The sequence below is a fragment of the Dromiciops gliroides genome, chromosome 3 (genome assembly GCF_019393635.1).
Source record: "Dromiciops gliroides isolate mDroGli1 chromosome 3, mDroGli1.pri, whole genome shotgun sequence".
In the NCBI taxonomy this organism is placed as follows: Eukaryota; Metazoa; Chordata; class Mammalia; order Microbiotheria; family Microbiotheriidae; genus Dromiciops; species Dromiciops gliroides.
In genome coordinates this window covers 458,277,492-458,301,662 of record NC_057863.1, presented here as the reverse complement: position 1 = coordinate 458,301,662, position 24,171 = coordinate 458,277,492, and the positions used below count along the sequence as shown (strand labels likewise).

At 39.1% G+C, this 24,171-nt stretch overlaps 1 protein-coding gene across 5 annotated transcripts in view; it reads left to right on the top strand.

Annotated features, from left to right (window-relative positions):
• TANC1 (tetratricopeptide repeat, ankyrin repeat and coiled-coil containing 1) overlaps positions 1 to 24,171 on the top strand; it is a 285,098-nt gene that overhangs the window by 114,010 nt on the left and 146,917 nt on the right. For all 5 annotated transcript variants that reach the window (XM_043995708.1, XM_043995707.1, XM_043995705.1 and 2 more), the window contains one exon: positions 9,001 to 9,201. In XM_043995708.1, the coding sequence (XP_043851643.1) occupies positions 9,001 to 9,201 (201 nt within the window). The remainder of the gene's footprint in view (positions 1 to 9,000; positions 9,202 to 24,171) is intronic.

Genomic DNA, 24,171 nt, shown 5'->3' with positions numbered 1-24,171 from the left:
ATACAATGGTCCAAGATAGTTCCAAAGGACTCATGATGGAAAATGCTCTCCAAATTCAGAAAAAAAGAACTGTGGCATCTAGATGCAGATTGAACCATACTATTTCTATTTTTTCTTATTTTTGTTTTTTGAGGTTTTCCTCTTTTGCTCTTAATTCTTCTTTCACAGCATGACTAGTGCAGAAATATGTTTAATGTTATTGGACATATATAACCTATATCAGATCGCTTGCTGTCTTGGGGAGGGGGGAGCGACAGAAGGGAGGGAGAAAAATTTGAAACTAGAAATCTTATAAAAACAAATGTGGAAAACTATTTCTACATGTAACTAGAAAATAATAAAATACTTTTATGATTAAAATACTTCAATGATAAAAAAATGATATGCAGAATTGTATAAGGAGAGGGAGTGATCCCAAGGTAGGTGGACCATTAGAAAAGTTTTTCGTCAGATCATGTCTAAACTGGGGTGTAGATTCTCATTCAGTATAGCATAAATGTGATGTAACTGTGTAGCTCAAAGCAATGTTAATTATTTATGAATTAAAGGAAAAAGATGACATGAGAAGAGAGTGTTTTATGGCTTAAAAATCTCCCCACCACCAGATTCACTTACATTCTGGCAGCGTATGATGTGAGGGAAAGAAGATTAATGAGGATTGTAGCTGCATAGCTTTCAAGTTCAGTTTTCCAGGGGTGTGGCAGAACTAATTAATTATTAGAACAGCAAAAATTAAAATAGATTTGGGGAAAGGATTTCTTTTAAAAGCAACCTAATACGTGTACTTCTACGGGAGTTCTGAGACATATGCAGTTATCTTTTAAACCTTTCCCTTCTTTTTAAAAAAAAAAAAAGTAATGGCCACTCTTCAGGGTTGTTTTTTGGGGGAGTTCAGGGAGTCTTAGAGATAAAAAAAGTGATCTTAGAGCTTATCCAGTTCAACCTTGTTTTTTGTATCATAGGGAAGTGACATGGGTTAGTGGAAAGTTTTGGAATGAGAAGACCTAGATTTAAATCTTTCCAGGGATGCTTAGTATCTGGATGGCATCAAACAAGTCTTCACTGGACTTCAGTTCCCTCATACTTAAAATGAGGACATTGGGCTATATGCCCTCCATGATCCTATGATCTAGAGCTGAAAAGAGACCTATCAAGTCATCTAGGCAGCTAGTTAGTGTCCATTTTAAGAGGAAATGCCAGTGTTTTTGACCAAAATCCACCCTCTCTCTAATATGTTCAGTCATCTTTCAGTGGTGTCTGACTCTGTGACCTCATTTAGGGTTTTCTTGGGCAAAGATACCGGAGTGGTTTTGCCATTTCCTACTCAGTTCATTTTACAAATGAGAAAACCGAGACAAACCAGGGTTCAAGGACTTGCTTAGGGTCACACAGTAATAAGTGTCTAAGGACAGATTTGAACTCGGGAAGTGGAGTCTTCCTCACTCTAGGCCTAGCATTCTATCCACTGTGCTCCCCTGCTGCCCACAGTCTCCAAAGGGCATCTGTAAATATCACTTTTAGTTTTCAGAGTATTAGTTTCTTTTGTCTCTAGGAGGCAGCACTGTACAGCAGTGCCTGGGGGCTTGGATGGGACAGTGGAATGTGGGAAGGGGGTATAGGTTAGAGAATTTGAGTTCTGTGACCTTCTTGAGTGTGATGAAATAAGAGGTTTGGATGAGGTGACACTGAGATTTGCCCAAGGTCACACAGCCTGTTCGGAGCTAAGGTGGGATTTAAAGAGTAAGGTGTTTTATAGGTGATGTGTGGATTCTTTTTTTTTGGAGGGGGTTGAGGCAGTTGGGGTTAAATGACTTTCCAGGGGTCACATAGCTAGTAAGTGTTAAGTGTCTGGTGCCGCATTTGAACTCAGGTCCTCCTGACTCCAGGGCTGGTGCTCTATCCACTGTGCCATCTAGCTGCCCCATGTGGATTCTTTTGATACTTTGTTTCTTGTATTATTTCTTGCTTGGTTTTGTTTGTTTTTTGACTTGTCAAGTTCTTTGAACATATTAAGTTGTTTTTGTCTGTCCTGTGTGGAGGTCAATGACTTTTAATTACATAGAGATCATACATTATTTTTGCCTCTCTTTTTCTTCCATATTGTTCATCATTTCAATATTTTTGTATTTCAGGCTATTAGTATTTTAAATTATTAGTTCACATCTTTGGAGAAACTCCAATATAAAATAATCTCTACTCACAATGAATTTCCCTTCCATTAGGGGAGACAACAAGTACATATAACACACAGATACTATAAAAATATGAAGTTAATGAATAGAAATATATATGCAGTAGTTCTATACAACGTAGTTTGGGAGGGAGAATACTAGTGATTGAGGGAGAAGAAATCAAGAAAGGCTACATAGAAGATGGTACTTGAGCTGAGTCTTAAGGGATGAGATAGGACTCTTGGATGAATGGATAAAGGAGGGAGTGAATTCCAGGTTTGAGGAATGACCATTACCAAGCCCACCCAGACAGGAGATGGAATCTCATGAATGAGGAGCAAAGAGAAAAATGGACTTGTATTCTCATATCTGGCCTTTAGAACCAAACTGCATCATATAACCTCACAGTGTTCAATTTTGATGATTTATTTTGAAGTTCTTTCCATGTTTACATTGTTGCTACTTTGTATTCATTTTTTCTCATAGGGCAGTAATATTCCATTGTGTTGACAGTGCCACAGTTTGTTTAGCCTATTTTCTAATTGGTAAGCCTAGGGATACCTTTCTAAGACTTCTGTAACACTGCACTGGCAGCTAGGTGTCTCAGTGGAAAGAGCATTGGGCCCAGTCAGAAGGATCCAAGTTCAAATTTGACTTAAGACACTTACTAGCAGTGTGATCCTGTGAAAGTCACTGTTTGCCTCAGTTTCCTCATCTGTCAAATGAGCTGGAGCAGGAAATGGCAAACCATTCCAATATCTTTGCCAAGAAAACCCCATATGGGGTCATGAAAAGTCAGACATGACTAATCCACTAAATAACAAAAGAACAAAAACAGATTTCCTCTTTTCCAAAGTTAGTTTTTGCATTTATGCAGATCCTTCCTGAAGAAATTATTCCCTCTGTCTTTCTTAAATTGATGAATTGTCTATTAAAACAACCTTCTCCTAAATAAATCCCTTTTTACAATCTATCTAGCGAAGGAGACTTTTAAATTGGCTTCCTGGATAGCTTTGTCCTTTTCTTCTTTTACTTTCCTGAATTGTGTATCTTTTGAAGGGAATCTGGGATATCTGGAGTTTATTTTTATATATGGTACAGAGGCCTGTATAATCCCCTCAGGTCTTCCTTATGTTATTGAGCCAGATTTATGTTTTTAAAACAGATACGTATTATATTTTTGCTGCTGTAGCAGGTACCTGTGAACCGAGCAGGAAGATGCCTTAACCATTGACTAATTATTAATGTTTTCTCTATATCAAACCACTAAGACTGCCATGGTAGACACGAGAGTTTCTATTGCAGCAGTTGGCTAGGATTTTGTGTTTTATCACTAAATTCAGTTGGGGAATAAAGTAGGTCGAGCTTAGAAGAAAAGTACATCTACCTAGTGTTATTTAAAAAAAACCAACACAACCCAACAAAACCAGCTACAGTGATGCAGCTTATAATAAAACTTCTTTAAAGCCTCTTTAAACATCTACTAGTGAATATTAGATTAGCTAGTGAGTTTGGGGGTGTCATGTTGCCTAGAATAAGCATTTTGTTCCATTTTGTATAGATGCTACTGAGTGTTTTCCAGTCTCAGTTGCTGGCGTCATTGTAGTGTGTTTGGACTGATTTTGACCTTACCCCTTTGCCCTCTTGCTTTTAAAGTAACAGGCTGAGGAACGGCTGTCTCTGGTTTCTAAGCCTGCTGAATCACCAGGCTACTTCATGGCCTCATGTTCAGAAACAAAGACTCTTCCCACCATCTCTCTCTCTTTTTTCACTCCCAAGAAAACAGAGGCTAAATGGCAGAAGTGTCTGTGTGTCTCTGCAAAAACAACAACAACAAAATCTCTTTATGTGGAGCAGGTTTGAGGCTTTTGATGCTATCATGTGGATCTTAAAACCACCACCACCACACACTTGAACAAAAAAAAAAAAGACTCCACCAAAAACCCCTACTGCTAAAACCCTCCATTTTATTGCAGACTGCATCAGATCTTAAGTGCATTAGAACAGCTGCTGCAAAGGCCGAAGGTCTTAATGGTTACAGCATGCATCGGAAACTCAATCCCACCAGATTTTCAGTTAATGAAAATATTTACTTCAAGTAAAGTAAATAAAGTTTATGGGCAGAATTTTTAATTAGGAGTGAAACTAAAATTCCCCATTTCATCTTCCTACCCCAACTCTTGTCTGGGACATGCTTATGGAAGAGTATTCTGACTGGTGGTGTAAGAAAACGAATTCCCCTTTCTAGCAATTTTCCTTGTTTTATATGTCAGATGACATCATTGGAGTTTAATCTCCTTCAGCCCCCAAATCATGGTGTGTTTTTTTGTTGTTGTTCTGGAAGTTAACTGATCTTTTTGGCGCTTTGTCTATTCTGCAGAAGTATCCCTGTGTGAATAGGGAGAGGAAGAAATTTAAGTCACAGAGAGGTTTATGTTCTGACTCTTACTCAGGCTAATGTTCTGGCTACTCCACAAAGTAATGAGAGAGTTTTTGCAAACTGTGTGAAAAATCAGCTTTATGTGCACCACATTCTTTCTTATATGTTGGCAGTGCCTTCTGGTGCCCCACACCTGTTGTGTGGAATGTCTCCAATAGTGGAAGACTTGAGTCCCAGACTTAAAGGATAAAATGAGGGTAGGGGATAGCTTCTGCTCTCTGGGTATACTGATAATTAGGCTTGTTCAACCCCTGCACTGCTTTTTTTTTCTGTTATGATACCCCAAAGCTGAGAAGCTTTGTTTCCAACTTCACACCAGGCAAAACAAACAAAAACCCTCAACTATCTGATGCTACTTTCATATCCCACTTCCCTGGATCCCAGTATAATATTTCTGCAATGGAGCCTCATTTCCTTGCTTGAAAATGACTAAACTGTGGACAATGGAAGGAAGGGAATGGATAGAACCTTGTGTTCTTTAAGCTGGTCTCAGGGAATGAATGGCATTTAAAACCCTGAGGCTTAGGGGGTGAAACAAGTCATTTCTGCTACTGTCTTCTCTAGCTCTGACAGTTGGTTGATAGTGGTTGGTGTATGAATGGTAGGGAAAGGTGATAATGAGGACGAGGAGGGAAAATAGATTTCCATTCCTCCATCAAATAGAGTGCGTATTATTGAACATTTTCATGATGTTGGTTATTTGGAGTAACTCTACTAATAATAGGGATTCTTTACGATCTTTTTGTTCTGGAAAGATGCTGATTAATGGTGATTGGTCATTTAGATGTATAACTTATGTTTCCCAACTTGTAGTTAAAGCCCCTCCAAAACAAGGGGTCCAATTTGAGACCAAATATAGCTTTTCTGTATTTTTTTTTCTATTGCCTTCAAAAAAAATTTTTTTTTGGTTGTTGTTGTGGAACCCAAAGGTTTTTCAGGACCTGCATGACTGTTTTGAGTGGGCTAATGAAATAATAGAGGGAGCCTGCTCCCAGGCTAGAATCTGTTTCCATGGCACAGTGTCTTCTCCTCAATCCCTTATCTAGTTTGATCTCTCATCCTTGCCGGGCACACACTGTTTTTTTTTTCCATTGTGTAGTTGGCTGTCATGCTGTGGGTTTTCCCCCATTTGTTTGTTTCTTTATTCCAAAGCCCTTTTGTAGAGTGGGTGACTCTCCTACTCCACAGCCCCCTGAGATGCAGTTGTGCACTTTGGAGCTTGTCAATCTGGGTAACAGCCCCTTTGAGCTTTTTCTGCAAAGCTGTGTTGCTAGTGTGTTTCCCTCCTGACCTGTAGACTTCCTTTCATTTTGCATGGCAATGACAGAAAGGAATAGGAAGAATAATTGAAGTTTGGAAATGAGTATCAGCTTCTCATGAAATCAGTCGTTTCAACTTCCTTCCCCAGACCTTTATCAAGATAAACAGATTTGTCTGCCTAAATCTCTCTGTACAGCTCTTAAAGGCACAGTGCCCATGTACACACAAGAGTTTAAAAATAAACAGCTCTGCGATTATGCCTTTGTGGGTACCCCCTTTTACCAGTGTGCATTGTAATTTCTCTGTTACTTGGAACACCCTTTTTGAGAGTTGTTGCAGCCAAAAAGTTTATTTCTATTCAGCCACCCTGGTGATGAGCCTTTCTAAACTTAAACTGGTTCTCAGACAATAATAATCACATCCCCAGTCATCTTTATTAAAATAGTTCAGTCAAACTTGATTGTAGCAGACTTTTGGTCTGCTACCAGCGTTGGAGAGCCCAGGGTAGCTCTCTAACACAATGAGCTATTGGTTTAGGACCTAAAAGGAAATAGAATTCCTTAAGTTAGATCTTAAAAGATGATTTTTAATAATGAGGATGGTGTTTCACCTTTATTCCTTGCCTGCATCAGGTACCTGCTAACGATGAAATGGGCCCACCCAAATTCAAGAACAAAGCAACAAGCATTTATTAGGCACCTCCTGTGTGCAAATATTAGAGGACAGAAAAGCAAAAGCTTTCCTTCATCCAAGTGCTTGAAATTTCCAAGAATATCACCATAATTTCTGTATTTTTTAGGTTCTGCTAATACAATGTATGTTTCATTGGAGGTAGAATCACAGAATGTTAGGTCTGGAAGGAATTTTAGCAGTCATCATCAGAGCCTAGAAGAAAGAACACTGCATTTGGATCCCAGAGAAATAGGTTTGAATCCCAGTTCTCCCGTTTTTATTTTATTATTGTGTTTTGTTTTGTTTGGCAGGGCAGTGAGGGTTAAGTGATTTGCTCAGGGTCACACAGCTAGTGTCAAGTGTCCGAGGCCAGATTTGAACTCAGGTTCTCCTGAATCCAGGGCCAGTGCTTTATCCACTGTGTCACCTAGCTGCCCCCTCTCCCGTTATTACTTGTGTGAACAAAGGCACTCTGGGCCCCCTCTTAAAATGAGAGAATTGGACTGATGATTTCTGACCTCCCTTCCAGATCTAATTTTTTGATCCTGAAAACTTTTATTCATTCATTCATTTATGTTTGTTTGTTTTTTAATGCAGATGAAGACTGCAGCCCAGAGGGGCTACAGGATTAGTAGAAAAGGAAAGGGTAGAACACAGGTCTTCTAACTAGTTTACTAGCTCTTTTCTCTGAATCATGCTGCCTTCCTAATTATATTTCTATGCAGTAATTCAGCTAGGTGTCAGCTACCTTGGAATATTTATCCAGTTGCAGCAGATAGCAATTTTGCACCTGCCATGTGGAGTGCACTGTGCTCAAGTGCTGAGGGACCTGGAGAGCTGAGATAATATAAGGCTTCTGTCCTTAAGGCTCTTGTAAGGTTGTTGTTTGTCCTTCATTCTCCTTTCAATTTTTTTCTTTTTCTTTTCTTTTTCTTTTTCTTTTTCTTTTTCTTTTTCTTTTTCTTTTTCTTTTTCTTTTTCTTTTTCTTTTTTGCCGGGCAATGAGGGTTAAGTGACTTGCCCAGGGTCACACAACTAGTAAGTGTCAAGTGTCTGAGGCTGGATTTGAACTCAGGTCCTCCTGAATCCAGGTCCAGTGCTTTATCCATCATGTCACCTAGCTGCCCCCTGTCCTTGAAAAGGACCATGACATCATTGAATTGGATTTAAATGAGGGAGGGCTGTGCAAAGACACCAACTTCACTCTCTCCCCCAGAGCCATCTAGGTCCAGTGGCAAAATCAGGACAACTGGAGATGGCCCTGGATGTTTGAGGCAATTGGAGTTAAGTGACTTGCCCAGGATCACACAGCTAGCAAGTGTTTGAGGTGAGATTTAAACATAGGTCCTTTTGATTCCAGGGCCAGTCCTCTATCCACTGTACCACCTAGTTGTCCTTTGTAAGGTAGTAGTTTAAGCAGATAGTACCATGGTACAAGATGATGGGATGTGGTAGGAGACTTGGGATCAAATTCTGATTCTACCTTTTACTGCTAATTCAACTATGGATGGCAAGTCACTTAGTTTGCATTTCCTCATTTGTATAATTTTTGAAGTACCTACCTCAAGCTCATTTTGAGGCCCAAATGAGCTAATGTGGATAAGATAGATTGCATATTTTAAAGTACTATATAAATGCTAATGTTTTGTCATCACTACCACCATTATTGTAACGTCTTTTTCCAAAGTTACTTTGGTATTGGCTTCACTCTAAACATGTGTATACCCACTGGGTAGAATGTTATAGAGAATGAAGGAGAAGAGTCTGTTCTGGCCAAAAATAGCTCTAAGTGATGATAAGGATGGTGCAGCTAGTCAGTCCAGTCTAACCTTGTTGTACCACAAGGTCAAATAGCTTTAGAACTGACCTTGCAGTTTGAATGGTTTCATTTTGGTTTTTAATTTTTTTTTTTTAAGCGAGGCAATTGGGGTTAAGTGACTTGCTCAGGGTCACAAAGCTAGTGTCAAGTGTCTGAGGCCGGATTTGAACTCAGGTACTCCTGACTCCAGGGCCAGTGTTCTATCCACTGTGCCACCTAGCTGCCCCAAATTGTTTCATTTTGAAAAACTTTCTTTTGAAGATTTAATGAGAAACAAAGCCTCTTGAGAAAGCCCTACATCAAACCTAAAGTCACAGTAGCATTTCTAGGAGTTTCATGGGCTTGATCTCTCCCTAGACTTGACTCTTTCCACTTGTATCCTGCAAGGTAGATGGATCTAAACCACTCTTGGGAAGCTGGGATGAGGTATGGGTCATTGAGACATTCATTCTATGACATTTGTCTCATATTGAGGTGACAACATAAAGTTAGAGGGGTAATCAGGCTTCTTCAAGAACCATATATGTTTTACATAGTGTTAGAGTCATTAAATTCTAAGTGTAGCTTTTATGAAGGTAATTTGTACATGTGTTGATCTGCAACGGAGGCCTAAGACATCTTCTCTTTATTTCCAACAGGTGACTTTTGTGCTGAGAATGCACCTCAAATTATCAGCGCATCTGGCCACAGAACAGATTTTCCCATAAGTAATATTTCGGGAGGAGAAGACCCATACAGGACAACCTTTACAAAAGGAGTTTCCATGTCTTTGCCTTCATCTCCCTTACTGCCTCGTCAGTCTTATTTGGTGCAGTCAAGATCAAACAAAAAATCTCCAGGTAAAAAAACAAACAAACAAAAACCCCATAGAATGCAAATTGTAAAAAAGCAGTAATGTCCTATTTAATTTTTTGGGGGGGTGTGAGGCAATGGGGGTTAAGTGACTTGCCCAGGGTCACACAGCTAGTACAAGTCAAGTATCTGAGGCCAGATTTGAACTCAGATCCTCCTGACTCCAGAGCCAGCGCTCTATCTACTGCGTCACTTAGCTGCCCCTCTATTTAATTTTTTAAAGTAAAAAAAAGTCTGTAGTCTTCATAACATTAAACAAAATTGTCAAAAAAAACCAAACACATCAACGTTTAACAAAAGGAAATGTTTGGAAATGAAATTCATACCCTTCATAGATTATTCATTTTAATTTAAGCATTCATCTTTTTTTTTTGAGCGGCCAGAGTAGTTTCCAAAAGTGGGATTTTATGTTTGTATCTTACATAATACTAGTAATAATAATTTCAGATTTTTGATCCTGAATTAAGCACTGTTATGGCTTACTTTAGCTCACTGTAGTGATTGAAAAAAATGATAAAACTTGTTTATTACTAGAGAGCATTTTTTTGGCCACTTGACATCTTGAGTGAGGTGACCTTGTTTGGTTTTACAACTGAAAAACAAAACCAAACCCTGTATCTTTAAAGTAATTATTACTTTTAAAAAATCCAGACTTGAAAAGTGGTAAAAAAAAAAAAGGGAAAGAAATGTCAATTAGGTGAGCTTCTTGACTTCTAGGTTTCGCTATGTTTCTTCAGTGCAGTTAGTGCAGGTAGCTAAGGTCATTTTGTATACTCTGGGGTCTTTGCTTCAATGTCAGGTAATGTTTTCCAAAATGCCGATGCCTGAAATTGTTCACCCATCTCCTCCTTTTCTTTCCTTCTTTCCTACCCCTCCCGAACACACCCTGTGCCTAGTCAGACACCTGCTCAAAAGCCTGATGAGTTTATGCCCTGTTTGTCATTTGCAAGTACAAAGATGCTTCTAGATTATATGAAATTATATTTGGGATCTCTCTGAAATGTGACTATACTGAGCTTGTGAAATTGATGTTTCTATTCTTGTACTCTTTTGGCTTCCTAATCACTTGCATTTAAATTTGAATAGTCATTATTTAATGCCCATTAGCTTTAAAGCATTGAGTGGATATAAAGACACGTGTTATAATTGAATACCGAGAACATGTTAGGAATTGTGAGACCTAGTTAACTTCAAGAGAACATTTAAATCTCTCTCTTGTCTCTGTCTTTCATTCCACAGCACCCCCATCCTACCCTGCTAGAGTATCTTACAGGGCTTTATCCTGGGCCCTTAGTCCTTTTTCTCCACTGGTGATCTCATCCCTCCTATGGATTCAAAGTGTCTTCTCTAGCCAATAACTCCCAAGTCTATGTTTTCAGCCCTGACTTCTCCCTGAACTTAAGTCCGAATGCCAGCTGGACATTAGGAAAGCAGGGCTGTATAGGGGAAAGAGCACACTAGTCAGGGAGCTGGGTTCAGATACACCTCCAATGCTACTGTATGACCTTGGACACCTCCTGGGTTGTAGTTTTCTCATCTGTAAAATGAGGGTTCTAGACTCAATGACCTTTAAGGTCCCTTCAGACTCTAAATCTATGACCCTAGTGTCCTTTGAGATCCCTTTCAGTCCTGGAGCAATGATCCCATTGTCTCATCTCTAATATTTACTCTTACACATCTTGAATTTTGCATGCCCTGTCCTGAATTTGTCTCTTCACACTCTGCCTTTCCCCCTCCCCCTTCCAGACTTCTGTTTCTATTTAGGGCATTACCATTCCAAAGTAACCCAGATTTGTACCCATCTTCTTTACTAAATCTTCAGCTCCACCTCTCATCTAAATACAAGATGCCAAATGTTGTCCATTCTAACCCTACAGTTTCACTGACCGTATCCCCTTCTTTTTCCTCACCCCTAGTTCAGATTTTTGTCACCTTAGACCTAGACTTACAGTAATAACCTGCTAATTGACCTCCCTGCCTCCAGGCCTTCCCTTCTCCTGTGCATCCTCTACAAAACTGCCAGAATAATCTTCCTAAGGCATATTAGCCTGACCATATCATTGTCCTATTCAGCAGCCTGGAGCAGTTTTCCTCCCATTGCCTCTTGGATAAATAGTCCATCACAATTGGGCTCTTTCCTACCTTTCACCCTTTTTTTATGTTCTTCTAGGCAAAGTACACTATTAGTTGTTCCCTGAACTCAGCTGTCCATTTCTCATCTTTGGACATGGGAACAGGCCATCTCTTCTGCCAGGAATACATTCCTGACTTATCTTTGTCTCTCAGAATCCTTGCCTTACTTAAAGAGACAGACTGGTGGTGAAATTAGAGGGAATGGTGGGCCCAGAGTTAGGACGATCAAGTTCAAATTCAGCCCCTGGTGGGGAGTAGCTGTGTGATCCTGGGCAAGTCAGTTCTCCTGTCTGCCTTGGTTTCCTCACCTGTAAAATGAGGATTAATAATAGCATGATTAGGGGGCGGCTAGGTGGCACAGTGGATAAAGCACTGGCCCTGGATTCAGGAGTACCTGAGTTCAAATCCAGCCTCAGACACTTGACACTTACCAGCTGTGTGACCCTAGGCAAGTCACTTAACCCCCATTGCCCCGCAAAAAAAAAAAAATAGCATGATTAATCTTCAGGGTTAATCTTCACAGGGTTGTTAGATAATCTTTGTAACTCGGCATAGTGCCTGACAACTAGTATGTGTGTAATAAATACTTCATTTCCTTACCTTCTTTCTTATTTCAGGGTCCAACATCTTTGCCCACCTCCTCAGTGAAGTCTTCCTTGATTCTCCCTCCCCCTGCCCCAATTGTTGATATCCTCTCCTTCCTGAGTTTACCTTATCACATTTATTGATGTACATATTGTGAATTTTACCCTATTCCGTGGAGAACTTAAGATTCTTGAGAGCTTAAACTGATTGGTTTTGGTCTTTATATTCCCAACCGACCAGCACAATGCCTTGGACATAGTAGGCCCTTAATAAATATTAATTTGGGAATTCTCTTGTAGAAAATATTGTTTTTAATTGTGCCATTACCTAGACTTTGAAAATCTCTTTTGGTATATAGAGATTCTTATCTTGCAAAGACAGCTGTTGTAAAATTATTTGACTTGTTTGTTGATTAGCATTTACCTAGTATTTAGGGAAACGATTTATTATCCGGGGGATTAGAACCACTTTGCAAACAGATTTGATATGGGTTGCAAAAGTAATTCTGAAATCAATTCTAGATCCCCATGTGATATGGAGCTATTTCTTGGATAATTCTCTGTTATTCACTGTCATAAATTGCTGCTGATTATTAAAGCCCTGTAGCAAATAGTCGAGTGTGTATGTCTGGGGTGGGGTGTAGTTAATGTTATGCCAGGATATAGGTGGCAACTGGACAAGACAATCAGAAAGAAGTAGGATAGGAAGCTTGGCTAGCCCAGAGAGGTCCAACAAGTTCTACATCAAGCAAATCAGTCCAATGGATATCTCTCTTTTGTTACCAAATTTATATATTCTTGGACATATTGCTATTCTATTCCTGTTCCTCCTCGGTTTTAAGAAAATACACCCCATCAGATTCAAATTAAGGTCTTTGAATGTTGTATTGATAGAGGACAGTGGTTTTTTTCCACTGTATCCATCCATATTGGAATGAATAAAATAAGCTGCTTTTTTTTTTGCAGATGAATAATTTATGTGAAGTAGGCAGTAGCACTTCAAAGAGGGAATGGAATTTTAGAGTTGGAAGGGACCTTCATAGTCATTAATCTAACCCATTCCTGGAAAGTATCCCCCCCTGAGAGCTCTGGGTCTGGAGTCATAAGATCTAGGTTGGTCACTCCCTGTGTGACTTTAATCAATTCACTCTGTCCTCCCTTTCCTTATCTGTAAACTGAAGGGACTGGATTTAGATGACTTCAAGTTCCCTTCCAGCTGTGAAAGTATGAAACCCATGAGATCTCTACTTCAAGACCTCCAATGAGTGGGAACCCACTACTTTCTGAAAAAAATCAAATCTACTTTTGGATGGCTCTAATTCCTATGAAATGTGCCTCTTTATATCTCCCATTCACGATTCCTAGTTTGCCCAAGCAGAACAAGTATAATCACTCTCCTAAATGACCACTCTTAAATAGATATTATGACTCTCCTAAGTCTTATCTTCTTCAGACTAAACAACTTCAGTTTCTTTAACTTATCCTTTTGTGGTGTGAGCTTATGTCACTTCAGCGTTCTGATTTCCCTCTTCTGAATGCTCTCCAGCTTGTCATTATTCTTCCTAAAATGTGATACCCAGAACTGAACCAAATACCCCAGATAGGTATTAGAATCCTGGAAAGGTTGGAGCGGGGAGGGCAGGTTATAAACATCAAGCAGATTTAGATTTATATTTGCCAATGGAGGGGATAGGTAGCCACTGGAGTTTATTGAGTAGGTGGGGTTTAGGGAAGGAAAGAGTGAGAAGGTCTCACCTGCTCTTTAGAAAGATCACTGCTCTCTGAGTGGAGTAAGGACTGGAGTGGGGAGACCTTTCTGCCAACTTGACATCACAGCATTAATGTATTGCTCCCAGCCCTTTGGTAAGTTCTGAATCTGCCTTAACTGTACTGTGGTTTAACCCACACCTTTTTCAAACAAAACAAAACAAAACAAAAAAACCAACAACTAGCATTAGAAACTTTATTGATTGCTTTAGTAAAATCCAGGTAAACTCTACAATGTTGATTTGATTTGCTATTCTAGTTTCACAGTTAAAAAAAGGAAAGAAGGTCAGTCTGTTATGATCTTTCAAGGAAGCTGTGGTGACTCATTGTGATCCTTTCTTTTTCTAGGTGTTCACTAATCATCCCTTTAATAAATGAGTTCTAGCATTTTTTTTCCCCCAGGAATCTGTCGATTCTGTGGTTTGCAGAATCCATTGTCTTCCTGCTTTTGAAAATTGGGACATTGCCCTTTTTGAATTGAGGTAACAGGGGTATTGTTATAAGTTGAGTCTAACTGCTGAAAACTGATTGGATTCCTTTTATAATTTTCAAAATGAAGACCAGAGTTATTTGAAAATAGCAATGGCTTTGAGAAAAAAAAGTTGAATAGAAAAATAGGGTTTTTTTCTGATAGGTGTCTAACACATTTAAATTTCAATATAAACCAGATTGTTGGAATAATATCCAGAACCTTAGCATTCTACCTACCTTTTAAAATAGTTAGCATATGGTGGTGAACGTGTGCTGGATTTAAAAATACTCATCTATTTTAAAATGTTAACACTGTTGCTGGTAGTAATCATACAAATATCCAATATTTCTCCATTGCCTGTAAGGTATTGAGCTACCCCTAGTGGGTTGTGTGCTCAGCATTCAGTCAGTATTCTGAGCAAAAATTAGACTGCTGTCTATTCCCATTAGATCAAACTGTATTACCTATTTTATTTTGTTAAAGTAAGTTAAAACTAGGCATAATAATGAAAGGCAGCTTAGTGTAGGGAATAGACAACTGAGCTTGAAGCCAGAAAGACCTGGGTTCAAATCCTGGTTTTTTGATGTGTACTGGTATCATGACCCTGAGAAAGTCACAACTTCTTAATGTTCTGGGCAACTCTAGGATCATCAGGTGACAAGAAGGTGCAGACTTGAATGGGCAAAGGGAGGTTCCTCAACTTGTAGAGGGAAAGGTAAGGGAATAAGTATTCATATATGTGCCAGGCACTGCACTTTGCCATTATTACCTCATTTGAGCCTTATAACAACCTTCCAAGATACAGGTGCTGTTTTTCTCCCCAGTTTATAGATGAGGAAGCTGAGACAGACAGAGATTGAGGGACTTGCCCAGGGGTTACATAGCTAGTAAGCGTCTGAGACTAGATTTGAACTCAGGTCTTTCAGACTCCAGGCTCATTGCTCTATCCACTGCACCACCAGCTGCTCCATATCAATGAAATAATGGGTCTAATCTCTATCTCAGGAATATCCTAATACTACACCCAACAAATCAAAGGTACCAGAGGAAACAGAGTAATGTAGCATTTTTTCCACTTTCATTATTTTTTTGTTTTGTTTTGGTGGGGGGGGGCAATGAGGGTTAAGTGACTTGCCCAAGGTCACACAGCTAGTGTCAAGTGTCTGAGGTAGGATTTGAACTCAGGTCCTCCTGAATCCAGGGCTGGTGCTTTATCCACTATGCCACCTCGCTGCCCCCACTTTCAGTATTTTTTAAGGGTCTCTTTGGTAGTCTAAAGATTCAGTGTTACTTAGTGTTAGAATGCTGGTATTTCATAAGTCATTGACAGTGCATGCTGTAAGAGCTGTTATCTTGCAAAGATTGTTACACCATGCATTATTGTAGCATATGCCTGTACATACTAATGAGAAGAAAGACACATTATCACTGTCTGTTTTTGAGAATACCTTTACTTTGTTAGGGTTGACATTACCCCATTTACATGACTAATAACCAAAGGGTTTAACTTTTTTTCCAGTAACCAAAAAAAATCAATTTTTTAGTAGTGAAATGAACAAATTGTTAGTAGTTTAAAATCATTTTAAGTAGGGCCCCTGAAATGACTTTGTAGAACAATGAAGAACTCTTCTTGCTCTGAATCTGTGACTTTATGAAAGAGCTAGGGATTGTTTTATATATTTTATTTAAAAAAATTTGGGGTAGTTAGATGGCACAGTTGATAAAGCACCAGCCCTGGATTCAGGAGGACCTGAGTTCAAATTCGGCCTCAGACACTTGACACTTACTAGCTGTGTGACCCTTGGCAAGTCACTTAACCCCACTGCCCCACCAAAAAAAAAATAGACCTGTTTTCATCGGTGTAGGGAGCTTCTTCTAGTGAGCAACTTTCTCTGCTTAATTCATCAGTCAATCATGACCCATTTCTTAAGCACCTACTATGTGTAGGGCACAGTGCTAAGTGCTCAACCAGATTAGACACACCCTTTCTGAAATTTATCATGGAATGTTGCCTGTAGGCACTAAGAGGTTAAGTGACTTATCCCCAGTCACACTGCCTGTAGACTCACAGGACAGTTCTTTGCTGCGCTGCTCTGACTGTCTGACATCCTCTTTCCCAATGAGCAACCAGAAGTCTTCCACAGGAGTGAAGATGTGGGAGAAAGATTTCTTTTTTTTTTTTTTTTTTTTTTTTTGGCGGGGCAATGAGGGTTAAGTGACTTCCCCAGGGTCACACAGCTAGTAAGTGTCAAGTGTCTGAGGCTGGATTTGAAAACTCAGGTTCTCCTGAATCCAGGGCCAGTGCATTATCCATTGCGCCACCTAGCTGCCCAAGATAGATTTCTTAATATATGGTTTCCCTGTCAGGATTCAATCTGATAAGACTTGAGATTTTGAGAGAAAACTACTCAAGGAAATGTTAGCCTTTCGAGGAATGACGAAATCTGAATGTGTCCTTACTATTTCTTAAAGAGAGCCTCAGGCAGGCCATTTTAAATGAGTGGTCTGTCATCACGAAGTGATGACATATAGTCTTGGAATTTAGGAAGTTTGGATGTGACTCAGCCAGGGCGAGTAAGTGGAAGAATTTGTACTGGTCCCCAAGGCTTCTGTTTAGCATCCTAGTAGTTTGGATGGGAAGAAAGAGAAGGGATGGAAAAAGTCTTAGCAAAAGGGAAGGAGCAGAAGAGGATGTCTGTGTATTTATTTCCATCTTCTGCTGTTTCTGGCTTCTCAATTCGTAGGAATATTCCAGTGAACAGGAATATGGACTCCTGCTTCCGTTGATAAAACTTCAAAACTGAATCCATAAATTGTTGAGCAGAAGTCTCATTGCTTACGTGGTTCCTAGGGCTTCAGCTTTGTTTTCACAGGACACTCTAAGGCCGTCAATGCTCTGTCAGACTGGGTTGCGATGACACTGAGGAGAGGTAGGAAAGTAGAAGAAAAACAGGGAGGAGTACCCTTGTTTCCGGCCGGCCTTCCTGCCTTTCAGTTCCTCTCCATCTATACTATTCTATTTGTCACTTTATTTTTTTATTGTTGTTAGTGTAGGGCAGAGTCAGAGTGCAAAATAATTTGGAGTAGAGTCTAGGCTTAACTAAAATGAGGAATCTTTGTTGGAAGAAGGTCATATGTTGTTAGAGCTGAAAGGGACCTGTAAGCAGATGACCCTACCCAGACCCCTCATTTCATATGGTATAGAGGTGTGGGGAGGGAGGAGGAAGGGAGCAAGTATTTATTAAGCACCTACTAGGTGTCAGGCATTGTGTGCTAAGTGCTTTTTTACAAATATTATCTTATTTGATCCTCACAACTATCTGAGAAGGTAGATGCTATTATTCCCATTTTATAGTTGGGGAAATTGAAGCAGACAGTGGTTAAATGACTCTTTCCTAGATCACACAGCTAGTTAATCAATATCTGGGGTCAGTGTTGAACTCAGGTTTTCCTGACTCCAGGCCCATCACTCTATGCTCTGTGCCATCTAGATATTCTAGAGGGCAGAGTACCAGGAAATCTCTGGGAATGGGAAAGAACTGGATTTGAATCCTGCCTCAGACATAAAGTAGCTATGTGACCCTGAGCAAGTCACTTAATATTGTTGAGTCTCAGTTTCCTGTTCTGTAAGATGAAAAGCCTCATGCATTCATCATTTTAGAGAACTGGTGTGTTATTCTTCTTGGGCATAGCACTTATCTCACAGGACGATTGTGAGGAATAAATGAGGAAATATACGCAACATGCTTTACAAACCTGAAAGCATTACATCAAAGTTAACTGTTATAATCCTACTCATCGTCATCATCACCAGCATTATTGTTGAGTACGCTGAAAATTAGAGAGAGATTAAAGTTGCTTTGCTAGGTAGTGAGGTAGTGAGGTAGTACAGCGGATAGAGTGTCAGGAAGACTCATCTTCCTGAGTTAAAATCAGGCCTTAGACACTACCTGTGTGACCCTCAGCAAGCCACTTAACCCTGTTTGCCTCAGTTTCCTCATCTGTAAGATGAACTGGAGAAGGAAATGGCAAACTTCTCCAGTATCTTGGCCAACAAAACTCCAAATGGGGTCATGAATCATTGAACATGACTGAAATGATGGAACTTCAGAGAATCTGATAGGGGAGCGGCAAAACTAGCAATAGAGCCCTAAAAATTTACTTTCCAGGCTAATGCTTTTTATGATATGCCAGGCATTTTGCGAATTCCATTTTGCCATTATTTGCAAATTAACCATAAACTACATAGGATCCAGTGCTCAGTCAGTTCCACAATATACAGTTCAGTATTCTGTGCATACACCCTCACGTGGGGGCTTTGAAATGGGGTCCTCGGGTCACATCACATACATACCAACTTGTCTTCTTGGGTGGTAAAGAAGAAGAGAGGAAACATGTGGCCAGTGTCTTATTATAGAACTTGAGCATAAGTTCTGAGGTGTTGTAATGTCTCCGTGCGACCTCTGTGTGACCATAACCACAGTCCAACTCCCTGACCTTCAGTAAATTGAGTCCTCCTTGCTGTGGTGAACAGGACATGTTAGTTGCCTTGTCTTAATCAGCTCAGAACCTCTGTTTCCTTTAAGTCAGAGATGCTCTTAACTTTTTTTTGTATCATGGACCCCACTGGAAGTCTTGTGTCCCATTGGATTCATTTTTACAAGATTATTTTTTAAATACATAAAATAAAATACTCAAGAGATCAAAGGAGACCACTTATATTGAGATATGTATATCAAAATTATTTTAGGGAAGGGGTAAGGGAATAAGCGTTTATATAATATACTAAGTGCTTTGAAAATATTATCTCACTTGATCCTCATAAAAAGTTGTTATTATTCCCATTTTACGGTTGAGGAAACTGAGGCAAACAAGTTAAGTGACTTGCCCAGGGTCCCACAGCTAGTAAATGTCAGAGTATAGATTTGAACTTCTATCTTCCTAAGAGCAGGAGACTATCCATTGTGCCATCTAGCTGCTGCTTTATTGAAACATATTTTTAAAAAAACAAAACAAAACAAAAATCCAAGCTCACTGTTCTTACTGAAGAATCCCTGCTCTAAGGAGTAAAAGATTTCATTACTGGAATCTTTATTTATAGATGGTTTTCTTTGCTTTGTTAAAAACATTCACCTTCATACATACACATAGAGATATTCACACACATCCATACATATATGATGCCACACTGCTTTAGAATATGGTGTTGACATCATTTTTGCTATCACAAAAAAAGTGCTGCTGCTATAAATATTTTGGTGTATGTGGGGACTTTCTTCTTATCAGTGGCTTGCTTAAGATAAAAGCTCAGTAACAGAGTCCCTGGGTAAAAGGTTATGGATATTTTAGTCATTGTATTTGCTTATTTCCAAATTGCTTTCCAAAGTAGTTGTACCAGTTCACAGCTCCACCAATAATGTATTTGTGTGCTTATAATCCTGCATTCCTTCCAGAATTTACTAGTCCCATTTCTGTGTAATTTTTGCCAGTTTGCAAGGTATGAGGTGAAACTTCAGGGTTGTTGTTTTGCATTTCTCTTATTATTAGTAATTTGGAGCATTCTTTTGTGTTATTGTTAATACTTTGTAGGGTTTAAGAACTGCAGGTTCACCCTGGGCAAGTCACTTAATTCTCATGGCCTCCCCCCCCCCCCAAAAAAAAAAAAAAAAGAATTGCATGTTCAGTTTCTTTGACTACTTCTCTATTGGGGAGTGCCCATTAGTTTTATGTGTGTATATAGACACACAATGTACGTACGTATGATGTTTATGTGTCTTGGATACCAAACCCTTATCAGAGAAACTTGAGAAAAGGATTTTTCCCCATTCAGCTACTTCCCTTCTTATCCTATTTGCATTAATTTTGTCTGTGCAGAAGTTTTTCAATTTCATGTAACCAAGGTTATCCGTTTTATCTTTATAATTTCTTTTATCCCTTGTTTGCATTGGAATAGATCTCCTACTCATAGCTATAAATTGTTTTCTTATATTTTGGTGAACTCAAATATGTTGTTATAAATAGTCTTCCTTATCCATGGTATCCCCAAAGTCTTGGTGCAATTTTAAGCTCTAAGCTTTAATAGCTTAAAACTGCACCAAGGGGCAGCTGGGTGGCGCAGTGGATAAAGCACTGGCCCTGGATTCAGGAGGACCTGAGTTCAAATCCAGCCTCAGACACTTGACACTTACTAGCTGTGTGACCCTGGGCAAGTCACTTAATCCCCACTGCCTTACCAAAAAAAAAAAAAAACAAAAATAAAAACAAAAAAACAAAAAAAAACTGCACCAAGACATTTGAGACACTGGCTATCTTGTGAGAAAGATATTGGGTGACAAATTTTTTTTGAGGCATTTGGGGTTAAGTGACTTGCCCAGGGTCACACAGCTAGTGTCTGTGGCCAGTTTTGAATTCAGGTCTTCCTGACTCCAGGGCCTGGCCTTTTTCTACCGTACCACCTCGCTGCCCCTACATGACTAAATTTTGAATAAATTTTGGTTAAAATTAAGTTTTAATATGAATTGTACAGATTTGGACTAATATGGGGTAGATGAATGCTTTGTAAATTTTTCAGAAAATTAGTCATTGAAAAAGACTTTTTGCTTAAGGATTCAATGATAATGTGTCCACATTTTAGCCAATGTGTCAACCAGATGCAAACACAGTTTCCAAGTTCAGGTCAGTAATTGTCCTTAGTACTGTGGCCTTCTATCTTAGTTCCTCCCCATCTATTGGACACAGATTGACTAGAAAATCAAGGGGGCAATGGAGAGAGGAAGAAGCTGTCCTGATTATTTAAAATTTTGTTTAAAATTTATTTAAAATTAAAATCTGAATTCATTGCATTTTCTTTTTTTTTTTTAAAAAGCAAGGACTGTAAATATTGCATCTTGATTCATTAATTTTTGCAGGATTTTTTTTTTTTAGTTTTTCAAAGTACCTTCACTCTTCAAGTACTTTTTACTCTTAGAAGATTTTTTTTTTAGAAGAGCTGACTAGTAATAAAAATTGTCAAATGAAAAATAGTGCTTCATGAATATTTCCTAGGACTATATTTTGAGGTACATATTACTTTTTTTGTTGTTTTGGGTTTTTTGTTTTTTGGCAGGGCAGTGAGGGTTAAGTGACTTGCCCAGGGTCACACAGCTAGTAAGTGTCAAGTGTCTGAGGCTGGATTTGAACTCAGGTCCTCCTGAATCCAGGGCTGGTGCTTTATCCACTGCACCACCTAGCTGCCCCCTACATATTACTTTTATTTTATTTTATTTTTTGGTGAGGCAGTTGGGATTAAGTGACTTGCCCAAGGTCACACAGCTAGTGTTAAGTGTCTGAGGCTGGATTTGAACTCAGGTCCTCCTGAATCCAGGGCCAGTGCTCTATCCACTGTGCCACCTAGCTGCCCCCTACATATTACTTTTAAAAATTTATTTAATCCTGATATTGTGTTTAAAAATTAATTAGGAATAAATAACATTGAATCTCAAGACTTGTAAGTTTGACAGTAACAAGTCACTTAATTATGAAGATGTTTACCTGCTAACTTGTCTGATGAGTGGAAAAATATTTATGCAAGTTTCTCTAGACTTTGCTTATTGTTAATTTGGTTATTGTTAATTTTGACTGAACAAATAGCTTTTAGCAGTAGGATACTGATATGTAGACCTTGTCGTGTCATATGGTAATTTTAGGTTTGCTTATTAATTGGGCCTGTTTAGTTTAAATATAATAAAGAATCAGGCAGGGATTTTAAATATTATTCACTTTTAGCATATAACAGTTATTTAACATGGGAACAATTTTGCTGCTTCCATACCCAATAGTCTATTTCTGTGAGCCTTGAATTCCTCACAGGGAGGAATAGTGCTATCATAAAATTACAGTATCAGATGGTGAGGGTAGACAAACAGTTTAGTTTAACTTGGTTTGGCAGCAACTTTCTCATTTCTGCCTTTCCAGACTCCTGTCACTCTCCCCCTTGTTATGATTTTAGCTTCTTTTTTCCTTCCATATTTCCTACCACCTGCTGTTAATTATGACTAGAGGTTTTTTATCAAGTCACAGTTTACAGCAATGTCAGCTGCACCCTGCAGTGGTGTCAGATGGCTGAGGGAACAAGCTTAGTACCATATTCAGAAATTGGTACTTTTTGCTGCAAAGTAATGGATTGGGGAAAAAATTATTTTCTTTATTGTTTATTACTGACCTATCACTGCCTATCTAGGTAAACTGGGTAAAACATGAAAGCTCATAGGAATTTATTACAACTGTATCCCAACCTAGTTTAAAGTAGATACAGGAATCCTAAACGGATACTCCCATCTGTGACATTTCCTGTTGACTTTGTCCTCAAAATCCAAGTAGTAATACTATTTCACTCTCTAGAACTCCCTCGGATGCCTTCTTCTTTCCCAACAACCAAAACCTAATCCTTATCCAGTGAAAACTCATACTAACTCATAGGCTCTCTCACTCAAGAGTCAGTTTATTCCTATTTTACATATAAATATTAAGATTGATTTCCGGAATTCCAAGCTCACAGTAGTTCAGGAGCTTCCAATTAGAGTGGTATAGATAGACTGCTGTGAGCAAATGGACTAACAATGGAAGGAAGAACAGGAACCTGTAAGAGAGGATACAGAAAAACTAAAAATTGGATCCTAGAACTCCAAGGGCACAGCAGTGTGTGGCTTTTTTAGACTGAGACAAAGCAACCTGGCCATATCTGAGAAGTGTTAATGATATTGCCTAATTTTATCCGCCAATTATCTGACTGCCCACTTCTCTGCACCAGTAATCTGTTAAGAAAGGGTATAGCACCTCAAATCTGTTAAAGGCCAGAACTCTTTTCATCAAGGGATCATTCTTGGCATCAGCCACAAGAATCCCTTTGTTGTCTGAATTTTGCTAAATAAATACCTGGTTTCATTTGATAGGGGGCTATTTAATGGGAAATTTCAAAACACAGAGACCATATAGAACAACTCCAAGCTCATTAAAAACGTATAAACAGGGGGCAGCTAGGTGGCGCAGTGGATAGAGCCCCGGCCCTGGAGTCAGGAGTACCTGAGTTCAAATCCGGCCTCAGACACTTAACACTTACTAGCTGTGTGACCCTGGGCAAGTCACTTAACCCCAATTGCCTCACTAAAAAAAACCAACAAAAAAACCCCGTATAAACAGTGACCCAAACAATGAGAATAGAATCCTTAACAATAATCCTGAAAACATAAGGCACATGATTATTTCTGAAAACAAGATGGGTCTGGGTGGGCCAGAAAGGAGAGAAAAGAAAGAATGCTGATTTTTCCATTGCCTGTCAGAAGAGGAGTCTTGTCTGTAGTGCTGCCCACAGACAGAGTGAGGAGCCATGATACTGCCTCCTCCAAAGGAGGATTGCATTCCTTAATAAGCAAAATGACTCCTCTGCAAATTCCAGGTATTCAAAATTTTGCTATGTTATCATTTTACATTTATATAGCACTCTATACATTTTTCTTTTTTTCAACTCTGTATATTTTCTTTCTTTCTTTCTTTTTTTTTTGGTGGGGCAATGAGGGTTAAGTGATTTGGCCAAGGTCACACAGAACTCTGTATATTTTGAAAGTGCCTTTGGTGTTTTATCCTGTGTGATTGTCCTAAGAGCTTCTATGTGTCTGGTAGAGAGTACACCTTATAAACACATAGATTTAGGGCTGGAAGTAACCTAAGAAGTGATCATATCCAACCACTTCATTTTACAGAGTAGGAAAGAGGTTAAGGTACTTACCCAAAGTCACACAGCTATTAAGTGACATAGCCTGGAATCAATCTTAAGTTCTTTAGACTCTAAGTCCAGCACTTGGAAATAAAAGTACAACATGCTTTTTCATCCAAATGAGACAGATGAGGAACATGATGCAAGGAGGGATCATAATCTGCCTATAGTTGCAGTGTAGCAGATATGGGTAGAACTCTAGACCTCTCACTGGGAAATGGGAAGAATTACACCAATATTGCATACGCCA